At 35.3% G+C, this 27282-nt stretch overlaps 1 protein-coding gene across 8 annotated transcripts in view; it reads left to right on the top strand.

The window, feature by feature from the left end:
- Window positions 1–27282, top strand: part of LOC106875582 (ribose-phosphate pyrophosphokinase 1) — a 99621-nt gene that overhangs the window by 67346 nt on the left and 4993 nt on the right. For 6 of the 8 annotated variants that reach the window (XR_008265724.2, XR_008265726.2, XR_008265725.2 and 3 more), the window contains 6 exons: window positions 10984–11167; window positions 13251–13349; window positions 13591–13715; window positions 15962–16135; window positions 16606–16765; window positions 17401–17576. Coding sequence is in view for 2 of the 8 variants with exons in the window: in XM_052973645.2 (XP_052829605.1) it covers window positions 10984–11167; window positions 13251–13349; window positions 13591–13715; window positions 15962–16135; window positions 16606–16765; window positions 17401–17493 (835 nt within the window). In the remaining 6 variants the exon portion in view is untranslated. The remainder of the gene's footprint in view (window positions 1–10983; window positions 11168–13250; window positions 13350–13590; window positions 13716–15961; window positions 16136–16605; window positions 16766–17400; window positions 17577–27282) is intronic. The other 2 variants (XM_052973645.2, XM_052973647.2) reach the window with 2 other exon arrangements.

Here is a 27282-nt window from a genome sequence, read left to right as displayed (position 1 = left end):
GGTTTGTCATTTAAAATTTTTTTATATATATGCACATACTCACACTGGCATACACAAGTGTGACTGCTCCTTTGATCGGCAGCAATTACTGTTAATGATGAAAAAAAAAATTGGATCATATATAAGTAGTAAAACTTAGGCATGTATTTATATCTTAAATATCCCGTCTGATAATATAAAAGTTACGAACAATGTTTTATCATCCGACAACTTGTGGTACACATAAATTGGTAATATATAACACTAAATATATCAATATATTTGTCACTGAATTAGTCATCTGTTTATCGATTTCGTAGCCAGTAACCTCTGATGTCATTTGCAAAAGCACTGACGCTTTACAAGTCCTTCACAAGAGGTCACTAGTGTTTCAAGTATCCATAACAACATCAATTTATTTTTTATTTCCGCATTACCCTTCTCATCGCACACATATGCAGTGCATGGTTCCTAGAAATTGCATAACGTTCCTGCATTCATGAAGGTATTCCATGAGACTGTTAACCACACACATAATACAAAAGAATATATTATGAAAGAACGGAAGTATATAATAAAAAAAAATGTTGGTTCACTTCTACGTGTCAATTCTTAAGACGGGGTACTAGATCAGTATTAAAACAAAAATAATATTTAAGATTTTCGAATAAATGTAGACAACTTGTTCAATCCCAATTTACTTATCAGTAGGATTCTTGTTTTTAATAATTATAATTTTAAAGAAGTAAGATACAAAAATTTACTATGACAAAATAATAAGTTTCTAATTTAGACACAAGTCCAGCATTTTAGCTGGAATGAGCTGTTAGTACAAAGTTGCCCTTTGTAGGATTTGAATTGAATGGTATTTTGTCAGATGCTTTAACAGTTTAATCACTGTACTCCTTAATAATAAAGGTTTCTAATTTGGGCAGAATTCTTTTCTACTTTAGGCACAAGGCCCGAAATTTTTGGGGAAGGGGCCAGTCGATTAAATTGACCCCAGTACGCAACTGGTACCTAATTTATCGACGTAGAAAGAATGAAAGGCAAAGTCGACCTCGGCGGAATTCGAACTCGGAACGTAAAGACACGAAATACCGCAAAGCATTTCGCCCGGCGTGCTAACGTTTCTGCCAGCTCGCCGCCATAGAATACTAGCAATATTGAGAAGAGGTAGATTAGTGGATTGTATATTGATTCGAGTATATCACTGGTACTTTATTTTATCAACCCTGAAAGGATGAAAGGCAAAATATACAAACAGTTGTCAATTAATTTGAGCTTCAGAGCAGATGTGTTTAGTTTCTCCAGAATTGTCTATCCCTACCAACCCAATTTGGAAATTTACCTTGTGTGTGTGTTAGGAAGAGCATCATACTGTAGAAACTATGCCAAAACTGACATGAAGCTCAATGCAGGCCTGTGGCTCACCAGATCTTGTCAAACAGTCAAGTACGTACCAGCATGGAAAAATGAACATTAAATCATGATCATGATAACTGTAGTAGATTTAAGATTTACTTTTTTGAATTTTGTCCTTTTTCTCACTTCTCTCTCATGAATCATTTTTCAGTTTTAGTATTAATGGTGTTCAATCAATTGGGATGTTTCCATACAAGGCCATCAATATATTATAACTCTGAAAACGAGGCTTAATCATTTGCCTAATGAAGTTTAAAATGTAAAACTATGTAGAGGCTGGTAAAGCACTAGGCTAAAAAGATGCAATATTAAAATTGATAAGATAAGTACCTGTAATTTTACTAGTGTGTTATAATCATGCACCTCTCTGTTTACCTTTAAACTAAACCCAAACAGAGGACATGACAGTAGAGGGATTTTAGTCTATCCCAATCATAGGCATCAGAGAGGCTGGCTTTCCAAACTGGCTAACAAGAAACAGATTGCTATTTTTCTGGATTGTTCACTATTATTTATTGTTATAAGAGTGGTGGATTGGTAAAATTGTTAAAGCACCAGGAAAAATGCTTTGCAAATCTCATTGGGTCAACTGCAGGGCCTTGAGCTGATCACAAGGGACTCAAATGAATTTTAAATGATTAAAATCCAGATCCTTGGTTTTTAAAGAAAAAGTCAACAATTTTCATTTTCCACTTGGCAGCATAAAAATCTTTTCTTGAATATGTGCTTTTAAAATTGGAGTGTCTTATACTTCCATGCCTCTTCTTATGCAATTTCATGGAAGGCACTGAAGATTAATACTCTAGTCAATACATGGTAGAGGGGTTAAACTTCTGTATGATGTAGAGGCAGAAATTTTGATGGATTCACAATGAGATACTTCCAAGGACAGAAAATGCAAATATCACCGGAAACCTCAGAATCTGGCTACAAGGCTCTGGATGACCTTGGATATCAACTGTTTAACAGAAGAAATAGCAGATGTTAGTGAGGATTAAGACAATGTGCCATTACCTAAAATACCCAAATTGAGACAAACTTTTGATAACATTATTTTACATGTTGCTTGTCAACAGAAACTGATGTTAGATCTTGTATAGACTTGTGGAATAATAAAATACTTTACTTGAGAAAAGTGTTAGCTGGCAAAATTTTTCAAGAGTTGCGGGGAAGTTGCTTTCTGGTATTTGTTCCAATGTTTTATGTTCTGAGTCCAAATCCTGCCATGGTCAATTTTGCCTTTTATCTCTCCAGGTTAAGCACCAGTCAAGAATTGGAGTCGGAGATATCAACTAATCCCCTCTTTTCAAATTACTGGACCTGCACCTGTGTTAGAAACCATCAATAATATTAATACACTAACTTATTGTTTTTGTACATACCTGTTGTGTGCATCACACTTACTTCAATGAAGTGGTAAAGCAAGAGAGAGGAGGACAGAGGAAGAGAAAAAGTGAAAGAGACTTAGTGGTGATGGTATTCATTTTGTGTTTTTAAATGTTTCGGAGAGGAAGTAAGAGAGAGAGTGAAAGAGACAGTGTTCGTTTTGTGTTTTTAAATGTTTTAGAGAGGACGTAAGAGAGAGAGAGTGAAAGAGACAGTGTACATAGATACATAGACACAGCAAATATTGGATGTCAATTTCACTTTTTCTCTTTCACTTCCTTTGTGTCCCTTTTCTTTTACAATTAAGGTTCTTTGAATATGTATGGTGCATTTTAAGGTTAATAGTAATTCCGTTTACGTTTGTGTAACTGAGATATCTTGGTTGGATTATATAAACACTGGTGTTGCATTACTTTCTGTATTCTCTAACTGTCACAATTTACTTTTCTAGGCCTGAAATTTTTGTGGGGAGGGAGCCAGTTCATTAGATTGACCCCAGTACACAACTAATACTTAATTTATCGACCCTGAAAGGACAAAAGGCAAAGTCGATCTCGGCAGGATTTGAACTTAGAACGTAAAGACAGACGGTCATAATATACAAACATTTCTCATGGCACCAGTACACTGTTTACAGATCATCATCGTTTAACGTCCGCTTTCCATGCTGGCATGGGTTGGACGGTTTGACTGAGGGCTGGCAAGCCAGAAGGCTGCACCACTCTCCAATCTGATCTGGCAAAGTTTCTACAGCTGGATGTCCTTCCTAAAGCCAACCACTCCAAGAGCGTAGTGGATGCTTTTACGTGCCAACAGCATGATGGCCAGTCAGGTGGTACTGGCATCAGCCACGCTCAAATGGTGCTTTTTATGTGCCACCTGCATGTACTGGCATTGACAATGCTCGAATTTTCCTTTATTTTTCATGCCACCAGCACGGGAGCCGGTCCGTGGTCCTGGCAACGATCATGCTCAAATGGTGCTTTTAACATTCCTCAGGCACCAATCAGGTGGTATTGTCATCGGCCATGACAGTGATTTCACTTGCCTCAAAAGGTCTTCGCAAGCATAGTTTATTGTCCAATGATTGAATGGTACTCGTAAATGGGCTGGTTATATAGCACTGGCATCGGCCACGGTTATGGTTTCACTTGGCTTGTCGGGTCTTCTCAAGCACAGAATATCTCTAAAGGTCTCAATCACTTGTCATTGCTTTGGTGAGGCCCAGTGTTCGAAGGTTGTGCTTCACCACTTCATCCCAGGTCTTTCTGGGTCTACCTCTTCCACAGGTTCCCTCAATTGCTAGGGTGTGGCACTTTTTCACACAGCTATCCTCATCCATTCTCGCCACATGACCGTACCAGCGCAATCGTCTCTCTTGCACACCACAATCGATGCTTTTTAGGTTCAACTTTTCTCTCAAGGTGCTTACACTCTGTCTAGGATGCACACTGACATTACACATCCATTGGAGCATACTGGGTTCATTCCTTGCGAGCCTACGCATGTCTTCAGCAGTCATGGCCCATGTTTCACTGCCATGTAGCATAGCTGTTCACATACATGCATCATACAGTCTACTTTTTATTCTGAGTGAGAGGCCCTTTGTCACCAGGTAGCAGCTCTCTGAACATTGCCCAAACTATCCTTCATCTAGCAGCTACACTTTCAGAGCATCCATCCCCGCTACTGACTTGGTCACCTAGGTAACGAAAACTATCAACTACGTCTAGTTTTTCTCCCTGGAATGTGGCAAAGGTTGTTTTCTGCACATTTTCAGTGTTTATTGCTCCTGAGCATTTGCCACATACAAAAACTATCTTCCCAGTTAGCCTTCCTTTGATGTTGCTGCACCTCTTATGTGTCCATAGCTTACACTGGGTACATCTTATGGAGTTTCTACCTACGCCTTTTCTACAGATCGAGCAGAACCATCTACCTGAGGATGAGTTATGGTTTGTCTGCCTTCTTACTTATTAAGACTTTGGTTTTTGCTAGGTTGACTCCAAGGCCCTTCGATTCTAATCCTTGCTTCCACACCTGAAACTTCTACATCTTTTGCTTTCCATGAATTTTTTATGGGTCCAGCTAGTTATTATTTTTCAGATGATTTTGATTAAAATTTCATAGTAAACTTACCAGTTGCTTCCAAATCTTTAAATTAGGTAACCACAGTTACAAATGCAGATGAATTTCTTTTTTAAGTCTCAGTTACGAAAACTAGCTTGTGTGTATGTGCAGTAGTGTGTTTAAAGGTATTCTTTTGTATGGATTGTTACATTTCAGGTGTTTGCACCTGCTTCTTTTTAAAAGTAATTTATTCATGAAAACAAGGGCATTACGCATTAAAAAAAAAAAAGAAGATATACTTGGCCTATTACACAATAAACCTGAAATGCTTAATGCTGCAGAGTTATAACTGATGAAGGAAACCTGGACAGTTAGCTTGCAAAGACTAGAAATGCTCATGTCATTAACCATTTAGTGTTTAAACTGGCCATATCTGGCCCAAATATTTTACATGTTTTATATTCAAACTGGCGATATCTAGCCTCTCACACCTAACCTACATTGACATTCTAAAAATAAACAATCACATCATTGAAACCTCAAAGCTATAAGGTGAAAAAGTGTTACATTTAACAGAGTTATCTGAACACTAAAGGGTTAAAATACTGCACAAACCTACCTTACAGGTTTGTAACTTGTTTGGGTTGTTCCTCATTCACCTCCTCCTACCTTGTATAATTAGCAACTAGGTGTTGTTGAAGCAAAGGCAACATTATTCTTCATTAACACTATGAATGACCCTAGCTCCTGCACAAGATGTGTGTTACCCATTCATCTAATGCAATTGTTTAGCATAGATATATGTGAAACAAGCATCAAGAACATGTTCTACTGTCTGATTTTTATGGCCAACGGCTTGGTATGATCAGACAATATTTCAGTTTATCACTGCTGCTTCATTGTACAGTGATAGTTGGCCCCACATCCATTGCCTTCATGACTATATGTCTGAATATTTTTCAACCTTACATGACAGAGCTGCTTGATCCTAATTCTCCAAGGATGATATCACTAAATCAGTTCATGTCTACTTGGAAGAGCAGATATTAAATATAGGAGAATGAGTGTTTTAGATCACTCAGTTGATATACAGCTTTAAAATGTTCTGTTCATATCTTTTAGTAGAAAGTAATGCAAGATGAGTTGTAGGAAGCAATTTCTTTGCCAGATATAAAGTAAGATTTGGCTCTTGTCAGATGGGTTAGTGCAGAAAAAGAACAAGAGAGGCATATGTACTTTTCTTGAAGCAAGTTTGAAACTAATTTTTCTGACTAAGAATTTCATCACATGATTTGAGTTGAGTGTTTTTTTTAGTCATTCACTATTCAATGGATTAAGAATAAATATAAGTTCTAAAGAAAAAGAACAACTCAGGTTTAGAATATTTGATTTTTATCTCTTGGTGATTTCTGAGCTTTGTTCTGTAGTAAATTACCAGCCTATGAGAGAGGTATTGTTGAGGAAACCAATATTTTATTAGTTGAAGATAATATTGAGTGCAGCTTATTGGTAGTAAGAAACTCTGCAAAGAGCTGAACAGCAGAGGGTCTTCTTCATGCAAATGTTTAAGTCTATAACTCCTTACACTTCAAGGAGACTGGATGTCATCTGGGTTATGATTATTGACCACCCCTCTGCTACCACATTCTATGCCATTGTACAAAGTAACACCCTCCTGAATAGTTAAGGTGCCCCAAAGTCAAGGTACCTTGGATATTGTAACCAGTTTATTGTAAGACAGTTGTCTTGGCTAAATTATACCTTTTGAAATTCACATCCATTCCTCATTGACCCAATTCAATTGGAACTCTTCACAGCTGCCGAAAATATGTGATTTCACTTTGTAAATAGTTGAGTTATAGTATCCGACATTGCTTGACGTGATATCTGAACTCAGTGAATTTTGGGAGATTTTTTTTCCACACTTTTTTGGCGTCGATTTTTTTTTTCAAACTTTGAAAATGGATAGGAGTTTCTTGCTATCAAGCAGTGATTCTGAATTTAAAGGTTTTTCAACGGAAAATATGGAGATATTGAGAAAAAGAATGAATGAGATACAAAAGCATGTGATGTACGAGAATGAATGGGATATTTCTGTATCCAAAACCGAAAGCAGCAATTCTGAAGAAACTGAAAGCGGCGATAGAGACAGCAAAGACGATTTTACACCAGAATGAAGTAAAGATTTTAAAAATGCTTTTATTAGCAATTTTTCTGAGGAGATGGGGTCTATCCATAGTCTTTCTTAGGAAGTGAAACCGTTAGACTTTTATTTTTTTCAGTATGCTTGTTTGAAGCGATCACTGCGGAAACAAACTGTTACGCAGAATGTAAACCAACAGTATATGCCAGGAAAGCCTACGAAATGGGGGATCAAAGTTTGTGAAGCAAATACTGGGTACTGCTGTGGATTTAGTTTGTATATAAGGAAAATAATGTTAGTCAGCATAGTGTAGGGTACGATGTGGTCTGGAATTTATCACTTCCATACCATAACCAGGGCCGTATATTATTTTTTGACCGATTTTTTTTTTTAGTTCAGTCAAACTTGCAGTGGATTTGGGTGGATTCCAGTATTTCAGTTTATTTCACCTTTATGGTACACTTGTTCTGTTGTGCATTAAATTCAACTGATAACCTAGTGATGTGCACAATTCTTCTAGATCAAAATTTTGTTGCATACCCAATTGAATGTTAGCTGATGATTCATTTTTTATGATGTTTAAACAAAATTTTAATATTTTTACCTTTTGCTCAGTTTACCTGGACTTACCTGTAATTAGTTACTTTGGGACAAAAGTTATGCAATAGAATTGATTAAGAGCCCTTTCTTTAATTATGTTCCAAATATTACATTAATATGTTGATAAGTAAAAAAGTTACAGTTGTTTAATGAAACTAGTCTAAATTCATGATTATTTTAAAATTTAATTGAAACTCATAAGGTGTGCATTTTCATCATCATCATCATCGTTTAACGTCCGCTTTCCATGCTAGCATGGTTTGGACGATTTGACTGAGGACTGGTGAACCAGATGGCTACACCAGGCTCCAATCTGATTTGGCAGAGTTTCTACAGCTGGATGCCTTTCCTAACGCCAACCACTCGAAGAGTGTAGTGGGTGCTTTTACGTGCCACCGGCACGAAGGCCAGTCAGGCAGTACTGGCAACGGCTACGCTCAAAATGGTATATTTTACGTGCCACCTGCACACGAGCCAGTCCAACGGCACTGGCAATGACCTTGCTCAAATGTCTTTACACGTGCCACCGGCACAAGTGCCAAGAAGGCGACGCTGGGCACAGGTGCCATCACGATTTCACTTTCGCTTGCCCCAACAGGTCTTCGCAAACTGAGTTTCGTGTCCAATAAAGGAAGGGTACGCATAAGTGGGCTGGCTACACCCCTGGCAGAGGCCTTGAATTTAGGTCTCATTTGGCTTGCCAAGTTTTCTCACGCACAGCATATTTCCAAAGGTCTCGGTCGGAAGTCATCGCCTCGGTGAGGCCCAATGTTCGAAGGTCGTGCCTCACCACCTCATCCCAGGTCTTCCTGGGCCTACCTCTTCCACAGGTTCCCTCCACTGCTAGGGTGTGGTACTTTTTCACACAGCTATCCTCATCCATTCTCGCTACATGACCATACCAGCGCAATCGTCTCTCTTGCACACCACAACTGATGCTTCTTAGGTTCAACTTTTCTCTCAAGGTACTTACACTCTGTCGAGTATGCACACTGACATTACACATCCATTGGAGCATACTGGCTTTGTTTCTTGCGAGCCTACGCATGTCCTCAGCAGTCATGGCCCATGTTTCCCTGCCATGTAGCATGGCTGTTCACACACATGCATCATAAAGTCTGCCTTTTACTCTGAGAGAGAGGCCCTTTGTCACCAGCAGAGGTAAGAGCTCTCTGAACTTTGCCCAGGCTATTCTTATTCTAGCAGCTACACTTTCAGCACACCCACCCCCACTACTAACTTGGTCACCCAGATAGCGGAAGCTATCAACTACTTCTAGTTTTTCTCCCTGGCATGTGACAGAGGTTGTTTTCTGCACATTCTCAGTGTTTATTGCTCCTAAACATCTGCCTCATACAAAAACTAACCTCCTAGTTAACCTTCTTTGATATTGCTGCACCTCTTATGTGTCCATAGCTTGCACTGGGTGCATCTAATAGAGTTTCTACTTACGCCTTTTCTACAGATTGAGCAGGGCCATCTACCTAAAGGGGTTTGTGTTTTTTCTACCTTCCTACTTATTAGGACTTTGGTTTTTGCTAGGTTGACTCTAAGGCCCTTAAAAATATAGTAATGAAAGGGTTAACATAACTTTTTTTTTTTCAAATTGATTTAAAAGTTGACTTATCATACAACCTGCAGTATTTACAGTTAATTAAATGCATAATTGTTAAGGATCAATATATAATTCAAATAAGATAATAATAATGGTTTCAAGTTTCGGTACAAGACCAGCAATTTTAGTAGGGAGGGAAAGTTGATTACATCAATCCCACTACACAACTAATATTTATTTTATCAGTCCCAAAAGGATGAAAGATAAAGTTGATCTCAGTGGGATTTGACCCGAGAACATAAAGAACTGGAAGAAAAGCTGCTCACCATTTTGTCCAATATTGTAATGATTCTTCAAGCTTGCTTCCTAAGTGAGAGACCTCATAAATGATAAAGAGAAAGATGCTGTAAATATTGGATTTTGCAAAGTCATCTATCATTCAAGTGATGTTACATACACCTGTTTCTAGATATGTATTTATTTTGTTTATGAGAGTTTAAACTATTCTTATGTCCAGACTAGATTTAAACTGGCCAGATCCAGCCTCTTATACCTATCTTATGTCATTTTAAAAATAAACAATCGCATCATTGAAATCTCAAAGCTATGAGATAATGCAGAATTAATTTGAAACAATGTGAATAAATAAGCATTATGTTGTTGCTTAAACCAAGTTCAGTACTGGTTTAGCAGAGAATAAAAATTTTCAGTTGTGACATCCCTTTCTTCCAGACTGCATACAGTACCGCATTATTGAATGTATCTTTTATTTTCTCAGGATACAATAGACGAATTTGGGTTGCTTTTCCTACCAGTTCAAGTGATAATGTTGAGGCTCATATGTTTGACTGTTACATATTAAATGCAATGTACAATTAACAAGTATATCTGATATGCAGTCGTGGAAAAAACAAAATAAAACCATATTTCTGTGCTTTAGTAATTTAAACTTTAAATGATTTTAATACTTTTATCATGAAGGCTGTATTGAAAGCGGGATGTGAACATTGAATAGTCTTTAACCAATATTTATTAAGTCTTTGTTGAGACAATGGAGCAGTGGATTAGATGATTATATAATCAATATATATATATATATATCTATCTAATATATAAAATAGAGATGTGTGTGTATTTGCTTTTCACGTGAAAACGGCTTCACCAATTACTTCCATACTTGCGATGCATGAATAATTTGACTTGGACATATAGTAGGGTCTTCATTTGACTTAAAAACAAAAGAAACAAAATATTGCATTATATTTATGATTCAATTCTTTAAAAATGTTTCTCAATGTCGACTTCTGGTAAGATGTTATAGGACATCAGAGGCAACAATAAAGCTACATTAGTTTTCTCAGGAATGACTGGTAATGAATGTCATTCCAAGAGGAACAAGATCTGATGAAATAAAAGCATGCATTAAGTCTTCACACCTATAGATTAAAGTACTGAAATTCACCTTCAATATGAATGTGCAAGCTTTATAATGAATAAGATTCCAACAGTCATTAAGAAGTACAAATCAGTTGATTCAGTCCTTAATGAAAATCAAGCTCTCCATTACCCAACAAAGTTCTTAAAGGTAAAAAGTCCCAATAATGCTTCTGCAAAATTTAAGATTCATTCATGATGGTCACATATATGGTGGGGTTAAGGAGATGTTGAAACCAAATATAAAGCATCTAATTTAATCTGTCCCTGTGTCTTTCTGCAGCAGTTCCATTGATCATTCGTTTATTTATGATCTGTTGGTATATTGATTTTTTAAGAAAATGTAAAGTCTTTTATTTATCAAAGTTTAAAAAAAATTTTTCTATTTCAGTGTGGAGATAGGAGAGTCTGTACGTGGTGAAGATGTCTACATCGTACAGAGTGGATGCGGAGAAGTCAATGACATGTTGATGGAATTATTAATCATGATCAATGCTTGCAAGATTGCTTCTGCCTGTAGAGTAACTGCTGTCATACCATGTTTTCCATATGCTCGCCAAGATAAGAAAGACAAAGTAAGGACACCAATATTTGTATTTTACATGTAAAATGTGTTAACCCTTTAGCATTTAAACTGGCCATATCTGGCCAAGATATATCTGTTCTCTGTTCAGATTGGCCAGATATGGCTTTTCACACCTACCCTTAGGTTAATCTATAAAGATAACCACATCATTGAAATATTGAAGCTATAAGAAAATACATTATTAATTCAAAACAATGTGAATAAATATGACATTCAACAAAATGTTAAGGGATTAAATTTTGGAAGCAGCAAAGCAAGATAGCAAAAATGCTAGTGTCACACTACGCTAAATATTTTTGTATCAGCCAAGATATGGTTGAAGACAAAATACTTCAGAGGATCACTCTGCACACTCAATAAAAACAAAGTTAGGTCAAATATGTAATTTGGTGAGTTGGAAAGCTTCAATCAACCTAGATTATCCAAGCTACGAGAAGTCAAAAATTTTCTTTAGATTTAGCATATGAGTACTATATACTTTGCTGAGGAGTTAAATTAGGCCTGTTCTATACATTGGCTTTGAAAATATTTGTTTCACTAATCAACTGATCTTATCTGCCTTGTTTTAGCATTCTTGAGAGTTTTTGTCCTGATTGCTTGGAAAAATTTCTTTTCAACAAAGTTCTGCAACTCACTGTATTACGTATATGTAACACTGATGTAAATAATGCATTGTGGTTACTCTGCTTCATCTTTTGTTTTCTTTTTTTGTCCAGATCCCAACTTGGTCAGTCTAGTTCTTTATCCAGGTGAATCAAAACTAAGATAATTTGCAACAACTGAGTTAAAAAGTTTCAAGATAATTAGATGTAGTTTGGATATTTTAATTACGTTGCTATACCAAACTAAATAAATGTATCTAGTGACAAAACAGCTGTAAATCACAGTATACTACACCTACTCTCCACACTACATCTGCTCTCCTACAAAATTTAATCTTGCATCTATTCGAAAGATGTTAATAGAACAGCCCTCTGAACTCATAATCTATGCCAGATTTTTTTTGTTTTATTAGGCTGAGGTGGTGTTTAGCAACCACATTGTTTTGATGACAAAATTCTGAACTTAAAATTAGTATTTGTGAGCCATAGCCACTATTACATCATGCTCCTTTTTATCTGCATATTTTCTGATGTAATAAAGTCAATAAAGTTATCATTAATTTGTCAACGTTTGTGGGTGCTGGTGAGCAAAATGTTAATCACTTGGCTTTAGTTGTAGCTGTTCCAGTTCTTTTAATTGATCTGCAGACCTAGAATTCTTGATTTTTATTAATTATTTAGCATAATTTTTTAATGATTTAATTTTTTGCCTGGTATAGTGTATCTTGGAAAATATCCAGTGCAACTTTTTTATTAAGGGAGATTTGGTTACTGCTACATTGGTGTTCTTGTTGGTTAGATGGATTTAGCTGTTTTCAACCTTTCCATATAACAACTAATAGAATTACTGTCATTATTTCATTGATGGAATAAATATTTGAGTGAGTTATTCTTCATTTGGCAGCAGAGGGAAAAGGGTCAGTATTTCTAATGAACACTTGGATTTATAAGTAATGGTAGCATATGCTCAAGAGTTCACACAGTTATAATTTTACTTGCTCTCTGCCACATATGAGACAAGAATTGGTTTGCATGCTTACTTCACATTTCTGTGTTTATCATTATGGAGCTCAAATAAATTATGAGGACTTGTGCACAGTTGTTTAAAATTCTGAAAGCATTTTCATAGTGGCATGATAAATGATTCTACAAGTATCTGTAATATTTTCAGGTAGAAAAAGCAACTAGTTTAGATGGTCTCTTTCTCTTGCTCTTTTCATTCTTTTCTCCTTTATTTCTCTTATAGCTCCTCTCTCTTTCTCTCTCACTCATGCAAAAAAATTTTAATCTACTTATCTCATTAAACAAGATATATTCCATTATTCTGTATAAAACATAACTAACATTTTCTCTAATATCTCAAAAGAATTTTAAAAATTTGAATACTGAATTTGATTTTAACATTTTTATGCTAATTTCTTTAAGTATTGTTTTGAAATTATTGTGACTAATTTGTATTTGTTTTCTCAGAGCAGGGCCCCCATATCTGCAAAACTTGTTGCTAACATGCTCTCTGTTGCTGGAGCTGATCACATCATCACAATGGATCTGCATGCTTCTCAGATTCAGGTAGATACTTTTTTATATCATTGCCATTACTCTTAATTTCATTTTTCTTTTTGTATTTCTTTTACCCTTTTTCAACATTTAGCCAACAGTTTTACCTCACTCAGTTCACTTACTTTCATATTTTTGTAGTGTAAAAATTTTAACTTTTTTTTTTTATTATGATTGAAAAAAATCTAAGATATTTACTGAAATAGGAATTCTATTGTTGCTTATTAACAAAAATAATTTCTTTTATATTTAGGGATTTTTTGATATACCAGTTGACAATTTGTATGCTGAACCTGCTGTGTTGAAATGGATCAAAAGTAACATTCCTGAATGGAGGAACTGCACAATAGTTTCCCCTGATGCTGGTGGTGCAAAACGGTGAGTGGTAGTAGTAATTGCAGCAATAGTCTTGGTGGTTGGCATCTACATTTAATATTCAAAATTTTAATATAGTCCAGGAGGTCTGTATTAAATAATAAAAACTAACCTTTGTGGTTTGTTGTCAATCTAACACATCATTACAGTCAGTCTCTTATGGAAATTTACCCTGTCAAATATTCTGCTGTCTTTATCTGAGTATTCTCAGCTAATGCTTGCAAATGAAGGAACTTGATTAGCATCTAGTAGTTTTGTTGACTTCCATCTAGAACTTGCAGGAGCATTACCACTATTGGTGGAAGGGAGGATATTTTCATGCTGCTTTAGTTTGTTGAAAACAAAATGACAATGCTATAGACCTGTTATGAGGTCTTAATAGTTAACAACCTCATTGGTTATTTGAGTATTTGAGAAGCATATTCCATTCTATTTGTTATTGTTGTTTAATTACAGGTTAGCCTTGGTCTCTCAGACCAATGATCAAAAGTATTTCCGTCTTGCCTTCCATCATGTCTTTTTTCCTATGTGTTGTGACAAAGTGATATGATATAAGAGGGTTTTAGCTGCTATTTCTTGCAAGTAGAATCTCTTGTTAGCTTGTCTTGACCTATCCAGATTACAGATTTAATCCGAGAAACATTTTGAAACTGCTGCTGGTGTTTGTATCTTCAGATTTATTGCAATTATTTCCACAAGGAATTATTAAAGTAAATCAAGTACCTGATTTCTGTAATGGTCATACTGTCGTTAAGCAGTTAATAATCTCTGCTACTGTTGTTTCTAATAGTCATGAAGGAATCCAAACACATTGAATTTGCAGTGTCCTCAGCAAAAACAACTGTTAATCCCATTTTCCCTCTTTAAAACACTAAGATAATGTTTATGTTATTTAACTCTTTAGCATTCAGATTAGTCTGTCTAATGATACTAATTTATTCATATTGTTTGGAATTTCTAATGCATTATCTTTTTGCATTGAGAGTTTGATGATGTGCTTGTTTATTTTTAGTATGATATCATATGGTAGGTGTGAGAGCCTGAACATAAAACAGGTAATATGTGGGCCACATCTGACCAGTTTAAAGGTTAACATAAGAATTGGTCTTCTGCATGTTTGATGACCTGTTGAATAAAACAAAATCCCTTTGAGGGAAAAAAAAGAATACATTCGCCAGATATGGTTGGTTTAAATGCTAAAGAGTTAGGTATCTGTTTGGCAAACTGAGGCAAGTAATGTAATGTTATTCGCTTGGTAATGCATTAGAAATGAAAGTAGTACTGTTTTGAACTTCTGACCATGTGGTTTAATTGGGTTGAGTCACTGAATAAGGCATGTAACAATGATTATCTGAAAATATTTAAAACAAAATCCCCCCCACAACTAAATTAAACCTTATCATCATCATTTAACATCTGCTTTCCATGCCGGCATGGGTTTGACAGTTTGGCTGAAAACTGGTAAACCAGAGAGCTGCACCAGGTCCGAATCTGATTTGGCATGATTTCTGTGGTTGGGTGCTTTTTATGTGACACCATCATCAGCAGTGACTACAATCTCACTTGGCTTGACAGATCTTCACAAGCAAGGTGTATCACCAAAGGTCTTGGTCACTTGTCACTGTCTCCATGAGGCCAGAGCTTTTTACATGCCACTGGCACAGGTGCCCGTCAAACAACACTGGCATCAGCTACAACTTGGCTTGACTGATCTTATCAAGTATAGTAATGACAAGAGACTGAGACCTGGAGATTTGCTGTGATTGAGAAGACCCGGCAATTAAAGTGAGTTCACAGCCATAGCCTATACCAGTTTCGCATAACCAGCCCATTTAAAAAGTACCTTTGAATTGTTGGGTGATACACCATGCTTAAGGAGACCTTTTGAGTCAAGTAAAATCAAAATCACAATCAAATCGAAATCAAAATGGAAATTGTAGTTGTGGCTGATGCCAGTACCGCCTGACTGGCTCCAGTGCTGGTGGCACATAAAAAAGCACCGTCCAAACGTGGTTTTATGTTGTCTGTGTTCAACATTGCATTTTGTATTTTTCAAGGTTGATAAAATAAGTAGCAGTCAAACACTGGGGTTGATGTAATCAAACACCCTTCCCACTGAAATTGATAGCTTGGTGTGCCAAAATATGAAACTAATTAAGTATCTATGTAAGCATTAGCCATGTTCTTTAAATGGTAATCATAGTATTATTTTTTTTTTTGTTGTTTTTTGTTTTTTTTACTGCTACCAGTGTTACATCCATAGCTGATTGGTTGAATGTTGATTTTGCCCTGATTCATAAAGAAAGGAAAAAAGCTAATGAAGTTGCTTCAATGGTTCTTGTTGGAGATGTCAAAGACAAAATTGCTATTTTGGTAGATGACATGGCAGACACTTGTGGCACCATTTGTCATGCTGCTGGAAAGTAAGTGTTTTTCAATATTTGCACATGCTGTTTGTATAATTTTTTAAACCTTACACTCTTTTCAAATCCATCACCTTGCTTCTCTCAAATTTATATCACTGGAGTTCAAGGTGCAGGTGTGGCTGTGTGGTTAAGAAGCTTGTTTTCCAACCCATGTGGTCTTGGGTTCGGTTCTCACTGTGCAGCACTTTGAGTAAGTGTTTACTGTAGCAACTATATCCCCAAGCCAGTCAATATGGTAATCCGATCCCAAACCTTGGTGAAAGAAAGAAAGAAAATGTTGAGTTTTGGGAGGAGTTCTGTACTCTGTTAAATTTTGCTTTATTCATATTGAATATTTTTGTGTATGGTCAATTTTGAATTTTTTCAATATTTTAAAGTGATTGGGGAAGTACTTTTCAAAACCTGTTTGGTTTTCATATTCGATAGGTTGTGATACTTTGAATCAATTTGCCTTTTGTTATTTTCAGGTTGCTTGAAGCTGGAGCAGTTAAGGTGTATGCTATTTGCACTCATGGTATTTTCTCTGGCCCAGCCATTTCAAGAATTAACAGTTCTCAGTTTGAAGCAGTTGTGGTTACTAACACAATACCACAAGATGATAGGATGAAACAAGCACCAAAAATTCAGGTAGGATCTATAGTTAAGATTTTAAATTCTCAAGCAAATTTTGTTTCTTGCTTTTCAATGTTTTTTATTTTATTTATTTTTACTTTACAGTTAAATGCGCTAAAAAATATGTTTCTGTGTAATTGTGAAAATGTCTTATCGTTACATTTCATTAATCATTTAATTTTTATTTAAACCCTTTATTCGTTTTTTTTTTTTAACTTTGGTAATGGATGAGTCACTTTAGTTTCACAATCCTCCCCCCATCTTTAATATGTACCTATTACATATTGATCCATATGTAACACATTATACAAATTGCCTCTCATGTATTCTACTATGCTGTCATTTTCTCCACCTGGTATTAAGTTTGATACCAACATCTTAACATTCATTCATCTTTGTTCACTTATTGATGGTTTTATCTTTCTACTACTCTTACATCCCAACTTTTCTAAGAAATGTGATAGATTAAAAGATGTTTAGACTTCATAATAGGTAAAATAATAAACTAGTTTTCTGTCTTGTTCATTCTATTGGCTGACCATTTAGATTTTCATCAGAATGATCTGTTATTGAAATGATCTCTCCAGTGGCTAGCATCCTAACACACAATATTCTTTGATTCTCTTCTTTTTTCTCTTTCCCTTTTTCAGTGTATTGATATATCGATGATTTTAGCTGAGGCTGTACGGCGTACTCACAACGGAGAGTCTGTATCTTACCTGTTTTCCAATGTGCCAATGTAGATGCTGTTGCCAGTTGATTGACACTTTTATAATGCAGGTTCTTATAAAAGAAAGAAAGAATATCTTCAAAGAAAACATGCATGGTTATTTTGTTTGAAATATATTATTTGCATGTTATTTGTGAAAATGAATTATGCACTTAACTAAAAATGATGCTTTAGCTAAATATTTTAGCTTTTTCTTCATAATTTCAGATTAAAACTGCTAAAGACTTTATGGGGTGGGAATTTTTTAAAATAAAATTTACAAAAATTGGGTTTTGTTTTCACTCCTTTTCTCTCAAAATTATTTGTATGGTTGACTCTGTCTTGATAAAGTCATTGTAAGATTATGGTCCATATTTTTAGTGAATATGATTAGCTTAATTTTTTTTTCATTCATAAGATTTAAGTTTTTTTTTTTCTCAATTCTTGACAGAGAAGCATGTGCATGCCATTATTCTTAGAATCTTCCTAATCTTGATTTTCTTTGTTAGGCTGCTGTTGCTTTCTTTTCCTCTTGATGAATTCATTACCTTTTCTTTTAATGAAATCATTACCTTCTCTAATTGGATATCAAGGTAAAATATTGCTTCAGTGCTCAGATCTCTTAATTTCTGGATAGAAAACCCGAGTATATGTAATTATTTTCTATTCATTTCAAGTAGTTTTTAGTGCTTTTTAGATTTAATTTTCAATCAATTTTTCCAGAGTCTCCTTCAGAATGTTTTATTAAATTCTTGTAATGCAGCATCTGCCATTTATGAAAAACAAAATTAGCTATTTTGGAATGTTTCTAAATGAAATTTCAGGCACTTTTCTGATCATTATATGGCACAATTTATTCAAAACTGTCACTGTTTGCTTCAGTTTTAAAAATCAAAACTTTTGTTAATTCTGTCTTATTCTTGGAATATTTTGAGCATTATGCAAAATATTAGAATTAGAGCAAAAGCAGGATACTTTTTATTTTATTTTCTCTTGTATTTTTGCTAGTTTTTCCTTCATTTTCTTTTTCCTCTTTCTTTTCAATGCTTTTGTTTATCAAAGCAATAGTAACTCTGAGAAGTTTCTTTTTCACATTTGGTCTGTGGTGTGTATTTATTATTATTGGAAATGCTGCTTCTGCTTCTTTTTTCTTTCTTGATATAAATTCCAAGAAGCTGTTCGGCTTCTTTAGAGTGCTAGTCAATTGTTGCTCTTTGAAAATAAATGACCCTCATATATATTCATACACATCTATTAAATATGCATTTTCTATCCCATCCATGTTTATAAATTGGGCAATATTTGATCGGTAATATTTCTTTGTAGACATGAGCATTAGAAGCCTCTTTTCAAATTGTGGTAAAAAGGTGATTTCTTTAGAATTTTTTTTTAAAAAATTTTGTTTGAAATTTCATTTCACCAATATCTCTCAATATTCCCTTTCTGTGGGCTAAGTAATAGGGTCAATCTAAACTGGTTTTTCTTTAGGATTTTTGTTTATATAAATCTTTCTTGATCCTCTTAGAAACTAGAGATTCTGATATAAAGCAGCTAGCCTATAAAAAAAACATCATAATATAACTATTGCATGAATCTGGATGAAATTGTTGAAACGACAGAATGATCATTGGTGTACATTGTGACTGGCTTTTATTTGTTATGTCTTTTCATCTGCCAAGGTAGATTGAATACAGTTAGGTCGATTACACAAGTGTTTCCACTTATATTTACAAGATTCCTGGGCATTGATTTCCTAATTATTAATAAGTAATAAATAATGACTCTGAATTCTAATTTACATATTAAAGTAATAGATACCTTTTAACTTGAAGATTGAAGGGAGAAAATGATTAGAGAAATTTATTTGATAAAACAATAAATTTTAAAAAAACGTGGTGCAAGTGGGAAGTTCTTTCTAAAATATCGTTAAGTTTTGTTTCTTGCACAGGAGAGTTCTTAATTCCAGTTTTTGACACACTGAAGTAACAATGCTATTTAAGCTGCAGTTTTGTGTAGGTTAAGATTTCTGCAATATAGAACTTTAAGGGTCAGTGATTACTTTTATGTGTTTGGTTTATGGGTATCTTTAAAATGAGTTTACAAAATAACTAGACATCTGGATATGACAAGTTAGCCCTCAACTGTGTATGAGCTAATTTCATCTATCCAGAAACTAGAATCTGTGTCATCTCTGCTAAAATTGTCTCTGTATATGTTAACTATCCACACTTGCTGTCACTGATTGAAAAGTAACACCCTATTTTAAAATATTTATAAATTATTTATTAATTGTAATTTTTACAAAAAAATAGATATGAGAGGAAAGCTTTTTGTATGAGGTTTTATTTAAGATTCGATATGAGCTCCAGATGTTGCACCAGCTTCTTGAGTTGACCAGAAATTGTGTCAGCTAATTTCACCAGGAGCTCTTGTGGATGATAGACATAACTAATCATATTTGCCCTTCAAGTTCTTCTAAAGTCTTTGTTTTGGTACAGTAGACTTGTTCCTTTAACCAACCCCAAAGAAAGGAGTGACAGGATATTAAGCCAGGACTCCTGGCTAGCTACTCATTTAGACCATGATGACCCATCCATCTCTCGGGGAAGTGGGCATTCAGCCATTGACTAACAAGAGCAAAATGTGGAAGGGGCACCATCTTGCATAAAAATCAAATCTTCAATATTCCCCCAAGCACTGATAGCTGACCAGATTTCATCTTGCAGCATAATGAGGTACCCTTCAGCATTCATGGTATTGCGAAATCCTGTCCGAAGTCATCTTACACCACACCATTACTTTGGGTGAATTCTGCATTTTGTCAAAGATAACAAGATCCTCTCCTGCCCAACAATAGCAGTTGTGATTGTTCACGAAGCCACCGATGTGAAATCATCAGTCTAAAGTAGTGGTTCCCAAATTGGGCAGCATTGCTCCCCTGGGGGTGGCGGAAAGCTCCAAGGGGGTGTTGAAGAAAAGTGGGGCAATAATGGGGTAGTGATTCATGTAGAAACAACAAAATAATGGGTTCATTTGGTTAAGTTTTATTTGTTAAATACAGTTGCTTTGAATTTGCTTCAGAAAGAGGTCTATGTTTGTGGTGATTAGTTGGTTTGGGGGTGCTAGGAATGTGGCCTGGGTGTTGAGGGGGCAGCAACCCCAAAAAGTTTGGGAACCCCTGGTCTAGAGGATGCCAATTTTCATACAAAGCCAGCATAGTCTCTCCAAACTCCATGCGAATGTTGCAGTCTTCAGCTGAGAGTGATTGGCAGTAGTGTGGCTTCAAAGTATGTCATTTAGGCTTCTTGAGCACAGTTTGTATTGTGTGAAAGGAGAGCCCTCTTTCCCTTGCTATTTGTTGAATTGACTTCCCTGGGTTGCGTATAAGCATTTCTAGAACTGCTTGTACTGTCTCTTGGTCATTGGACTTGGAAGGGTAACTGTTTCTTCAAAGCCATGAGTTTTGCGGGACAATTCTTGATCATCTTTGTGTTAACTTGGGCATGTATTCCTCTAATGGTCTTCCACCATCTTTGCACAACAGGTTTCCAAACTTCGTAACATGCCACTAGCTAGGCATGCTTCTGCAGGGTAAGTTATTCAGCCATGTTTATAGAGCTCAATAAATTTCAAACAGAGTAATGAATCTGGAAAAAATATTACAGATTAAATTCTCATACTTCAAAAAAAAAAACAAAAATTTCAGAAAAATTTACAATTAATAAATAATTTATAAGTATTTTAATATGGGAGTTACTTTTCAATCACCCTGTGTGTGTGTATATAAATATATATATACACAAATACATGCGTTTGCTCCCTCTATAAAAGACCCCTGTAATAATGTTGCTAGTTCTCCTGTCAATAAACCAGCCACTTGCTTTGCTTCTTTGAAGACATGTGAAATATGAGACATTTTAATTTAATCAGATTCTGTAAGTAAAATCATGGCCATCCATACATTGTCATGTCCTTTATGGCTGTTCCCCCCCTCCCCCAGCTGAGAGATCTTTGTCTTGCAGGTGTTGGTACCGTGTAAAATGCACTTGTGTCAGTGCTACATAAATGTACCTGTGCAGATAGCATGTAAAAAAAACACCCTGCACACTCCATAAAGTAGTTGGTTTTAGGAAGGGCATCCAGCTGTTGAAATCATATCAGTATAGAGAACAGGCATTAAACAATGATGATGATATGTATATTACACGTTTTTTCCATGAACTTGTAAGGGAACATTGTTATTGATTGGTAGCTAGGGGAGAGTATAATTATTTTCAGCGAGGATTGATTAGGGATTTTAAAAGGAAAAGTTTTTAATTTCAATTATTATTTTATTTGCATGGCTTGACAATAACATTGTTTCTGGGTGCAAGGTATGGTGTCATCTTTGAGTACTTCTATAATTTGGTGTGCTCAGAATGAATGTGTATTTTGTTATTGTGGCTGAGTGCCAATCATTATGGTGTAATTTGTTCTGCTTTGCTTTTGTGGACCAATGTTAATTGTCTGAGACTAAAGGATTTCCATCTTTTTGACATGGTCTTGGCGAAAAAGACTACGTTTGGTTACAATTTCATAAAAACTTTCCATAATCTTAATACTCCTTAAAAGGCTTTGGGATAATTTTTGGTGCATTTGAAGAATATTTACAATCCAACGAGTCTACTTTTAATAGGGTTTGGTGAATTTCAAGAAAAACCATGTTTCCTTTCTTACAGGTAAATTGGTACATTATTTAAATAGCAGTATTGGACTGTATTTACTATTGAAAATTTATGAAGAAAAGAAAAAATACTTATTTGCATGTGGTTTGGATTTTTGTACAGTTTTTTTAAATCAAAAAGCTTTATTTTCCTCACCAACACCATTTGATGTAGGATATATCTAAACAACCAGCTTTTGAAAATGAAACTTTCCCTCTAATCAAATTCAGTCTAATTTCTGCTACTCCTGTGTCAACCTTTTGCTGTTGAGGGTCATTTATTATGATTTGAATTTTGATTATTGGTATTTTTTTGTTTTTTCTATTTTGCTGAATTAAAATTTACTAATTCAATATTTTTAATTTATCACTGTTAATGTGTGTTTTTAATATTTAATTTTTGTACTTTAACATAAAAATGTTAAGATAGTGCTGAAAATTCTGTACTTTGTCCACAGTAGTTCTTGATAACATGTAATTGAGGCAGCCTCTATGACAATCCCTTTTCTCCTGTTTGTTTAACATATAATAAATAGACTGAGACGAAATAGTGTAACTCTAGGCATTAGTTCACCAGACTGATGGTCTTGGATTTCAGATTACTAGATTTGTCTCTTTAGCCATAAATAGGTACCATGTAATAGGACAGAACCATTTGAATTGTGGGTATTTCATTAGGATATATGGTGGCAGTAGTGGTGATGAGCAAGTAGAACTTATTACTGAGATGAAGTAATGAGTGATTACTATAACTGCATGCTCACAGGTTATCTGGTTCTGCTATGATTCATTCTGTTTTGATATTCTATTGACTAGTCAACATTTATATATATATATATATATAGATGTGTGTGTATGAGTGTGTAACATTCAGATTACAGCTCTGTAAAGGTTTTGTATAGTCAGCCATATCTTGCCAACTGCATTTATAGGTAATTTAAAAAAGAATTACATAACAGCAGCTCAAATGTGTGAATAATATTTATCAACAACAAGCTTGTTCAATTCAGCTGTTTCTTTTTGTTCTATAAGCCCTTGATGAGTACCATCAAGGACATATGGAATCTCATTGATAGAACAATCTCAAATGTGTGTCAGTGTGGTAATTTTTCTTATTCTGTTACACTGATCTCACCAGATTTCATTAAAAATTTACTTAAGATGAATTTAAACTTCTAAAACATAGCTTTCTCTTCACTTTTCAAAACTTGTTAATGTTTTAGAATAGGGCCTTTTGTGATAAGTTTGTTGTTACCTTTGACTACAGCTGACATATGATTCTCTTATTGAAACTTACAAGGATTATCGTAATTAGTCCTGTAGTTGAAAATCTTCCTCTGGTTAAATTAAATGATATAAGTTACTCTTTTAGAAGATTGGTGTTAAATGAAAGAAACTACTATAAACAGCAAATAAATTTATTATTTAACTTGAGTAATGCTGAAATGCCTTAATATATATTGCAAAACTGGTGTGTGTGTGTGTGCTCAGGCAAGCCTGGCTATATTTATAGCCTCATAATTTTAGGTTAGGTCCCCACTGCATGGTGTCTTGGGTAAGTGTCTTTGGCTGCAGCTTCAAGCAGAACAATACCATATTAAGTTGAATTAGTACACAGAAACTGAGAGAAAGTCTGTTGTACACTGTATAAAGAGTAAAGATCCCCTTCAGTCATGAATGACCATGGGATTGCACCTAGAAAGTTATTCGAGGCACAAGTCCAGGCAAGATTGTTTATGGAAGACCAGCAATCACCCATGCATACCAGCCTCCCCTCTCCACGCCACCGATGTTATTCAAGGGAAAGACAAAGGCCAATACAGCTTGGCACCAGTGACGTCGCAACCCATTTCTACAGCTGAGTGAACTGGAGCAATGTAAAATAAAGTGTCTTGCTCAAGAACACAACACAGCCCAGTCTGGGAATTAAACTCACTATCTCATGATGAAGATGATGATGATATATATATATATATATATATGTATATATATAAAGGTATGGCCATGTGATGCACATGGACTAAGACAGCTGTGTAAAGAAGTGCTGATCTCTGTGGAGGGAACCTGTGATAGACTTAGACCCAGGAAGACATGGGACGAGGTGGGGAAGCACGATCTTCAAATGTTGGACCTCATGGAGGCAATGACTAGTGGCTGAGAACTTTGGCGATATGCCATGCTTCAGAAGGCCCATCAAGCCAAGTGAAATTGTAGTCATGGCTGATACTGGCACGTTTAAAGCATCATTTGAGCATTGGGTTTTACGAAGGCAATGTGGCCAATGCCAGTGTAACGTAACAGGCACATAAAAGCACCCATTACACTCTTAGAGTGGTTGGCATTTGGAAGGGCATCCAACTGTAGAAGCCATGCCAAATCAGACTGGAGTCTGGTGCAGCCCCTCAGCTTGCCAGCCCTAGTCAAACCATCCAACCCATGCCAGCATGGACAATGGATGCTAAATGATGATAATAATAAAGAATTCTTCAACCAGTGTTTGGGGCGATTGTAGCCCATCAGCATAAATGTTTACATATCTGCTTTTCCTACAGCATTAAGAGCATTTTAACTTGACAGCCTTAGTCACATTCAGTGATGATTATATTTTGCCTTTATGGTAGCACATTGTGCCTCGCTGTTTATATTAAATTTGTGTGTGTATGTATATATATATATGGTCTGATCGATAAACATCTGGACTGTTGCCATAGTAACGAAGCTAAAGTATGCAAAATAAGGCCGCTTACCACAGATTGACTATTTATCTCTGGTGTGCATGTGCACTAAGTTTTCCACTTTTTACAGCAGTGTTTGGAAATAATGTGTGTAGCATGTGACCATGACAGAATCTGCATCAAATTTTACCAAAAGCTTGCTGGTGAATTTGGCTCAGAGGCCTATGCAAAGTTTTCAAAAAGTTTTCACTGTTCTTGACACAAGGAGATTTTGTGCAACTGAAACTCCAAGTGTCTTTTTGGTCAGCTGAAAGCAGTTTTGGCAGACACACATCTCGTACCCAAATCTTCAGTGATAATAGACTGAACTGAAATGTAAATCACGGATGGTGATTTGACAATTTCCCCTCACAGCTACACACACACACATCTGCAATGTTTTTCTCAGTTCTGCTGGTTGCGGATCTCCCAGAATGTTCGTCACTATTGACATTTTCTCAGCTATCTTGGAAACGTCTAACCCACTCATACACTCCTCTCCATACACTTTCTGCAACTTTGCGTAGGCTTCTGAGCAGATATTGCCATGACAACTTTCTCTGTCCTAGTCAATGTAACGATAGCACATTACTTCGAAACACTGCTGTAAACAGCAGAAGTGAGCAAGAATGTTAAAACTTAGTGCGCAGCAGAGATTGAGGTCCAATCTGTGCTAAGTGGCTTCACTGTGTGTTGTAGCTTCGTTACTATGGCAACAGTCTGGATACTTATTGATCAGACCATATATATATGAATATATACATACACACAGACATATGTGTGTGTCAATATCATTATTATCAGGAACCAGCTTCATGAGTAAAGTTATTGTTTACATTCTCTAGTAAATTAGTCCTGTAGTTTGAGCTTCACTTTCAATGTGTATGAACTAGTGACAAGAAAAACAATAGAAAATCCATGTCAGTAAGTTTTGTTTAAACTAGTCATGGGATTTTCTGAATGGCAAACCTAATGAAAAATTGTCTTGAATTTTTTGTAGAAGTGTAGCCCACCTGATGATAATCCATAATTCATGGGGCTGCTACTCAAAAAAATTTCCTGGACACATAAAAATATTGATTATATATAATGATATTGTAAGAATTAATGTTGAGGGTTTCAAGAATAATCTCCATTCAGTTATGAGTGGGAGTTGTACATAGTTATTACTTTTATCTGGTGTGAAAGCCAGATTTTAAACTGACATGGCATCTGGGAGCATTAACCATTTGATTGAACTGGTAATTAAAAGCTTTTTGTGACAGTAATATTATATGCAGTACTTGGCCCTTCAGTTTTTGTGTAGGCTTACATTGTAGTCATTAAATTTGTGACTCATAAATTTAAATATTGCCATGCATGTAATATTTTCTCTAGTAATGTTGGTATTGGCGGAAGAGATTTACAAACCATGAACATGGTACCTAGTTTATGAAAGTGCTAACAAAAAAAATATGTTACAGGAGAATCAGTAATAATGTTTGTTGTCCAAGAAATCAGTTTGATGTCAAAGGGTACAGGTTGACTCTTCCTTCTAGACATATTTTGATGATTTTTCCCTTTTTCTTCCTCTCTCTTGGTGCCTTTCCCTTAATTTTTAATCAATAAAATCCATTTTGTAAACTCATCTCCTTTTTGATTTCTCTTCAAAACTTTCAGTATTGCTGCTTCAATTGACAAAATTGCATTTTTTCTAAATATTTCAAAAAGTCATTTAATATTTACTAACAGCAGAATGTTGCTAAATACAAGCACTTTATTTTTTTATTTACACATATATATATATATATGCTTTTTTCTATTTCAGTTTTTAAAGAAAAATAATTTCCAATATCACTTGTACAACTTGTAATTTTTTTATATCTTTGTTTAAATTGCTATGATCTCTAGGATAAAATTTATATTTATGAGCAAAAATATTGCTTTCTTGGCTCTGAAGCAGTTACCTGTTCTGTCTAAGTGAAACTATAGTGTGTCCCCTCCCCAATAACAACCCCAAACCTTAACAAAGCACAATCAACAGATGGAATATCCTAGAGATGTAAATACAAATTGTATTTATCCAATGTTTTTGACATAAAAGAAAAGAAAAGTCCTAAAGTTTATGGCTTCATGGCTAGCTGATGTGATTGATCTGTCATTTCATAGACAGTATGGTATTTGTTGAAAGAGGTTTAGCTGCTACATGGAACATAAAAAGGTTCCATTACCCGCTATTGGGGTTCATAATTTTATAGAGACAAGTTAATATAGTGATTATCTAACAATTCAGTCTGGTTTGTCAGAGGTTTTAGCCAAATTAAGACTACAAGATAAAAGCTGAATTACCTCTTCAGTAGTGAAACTTCCATTTTGTTTTATATTTTCAAGGAAATTTGATAATTGTCTTGCTTATTGGTTAGGTTTG

This window comes from Octopus bimaculoides, chromosome Z (assembly GCF_046866305.1).
Source record: "Octopus bimaculoides isolate indiv1 chromosome Z, ASM4686630v1, whole genome shotgun sequence".
Lineage (NCBI taxonomy): Eukaryota > Metazoa > Mollusca > Cephalopoda > Octopoda > Octopodidae > Octopus > Octopus bimaculoides.
The sequence above is the reverse complement of the archived record's forward strand: the minus strand, read 5'-3'. Positions and strand labels throughout refer to the sequence as shown.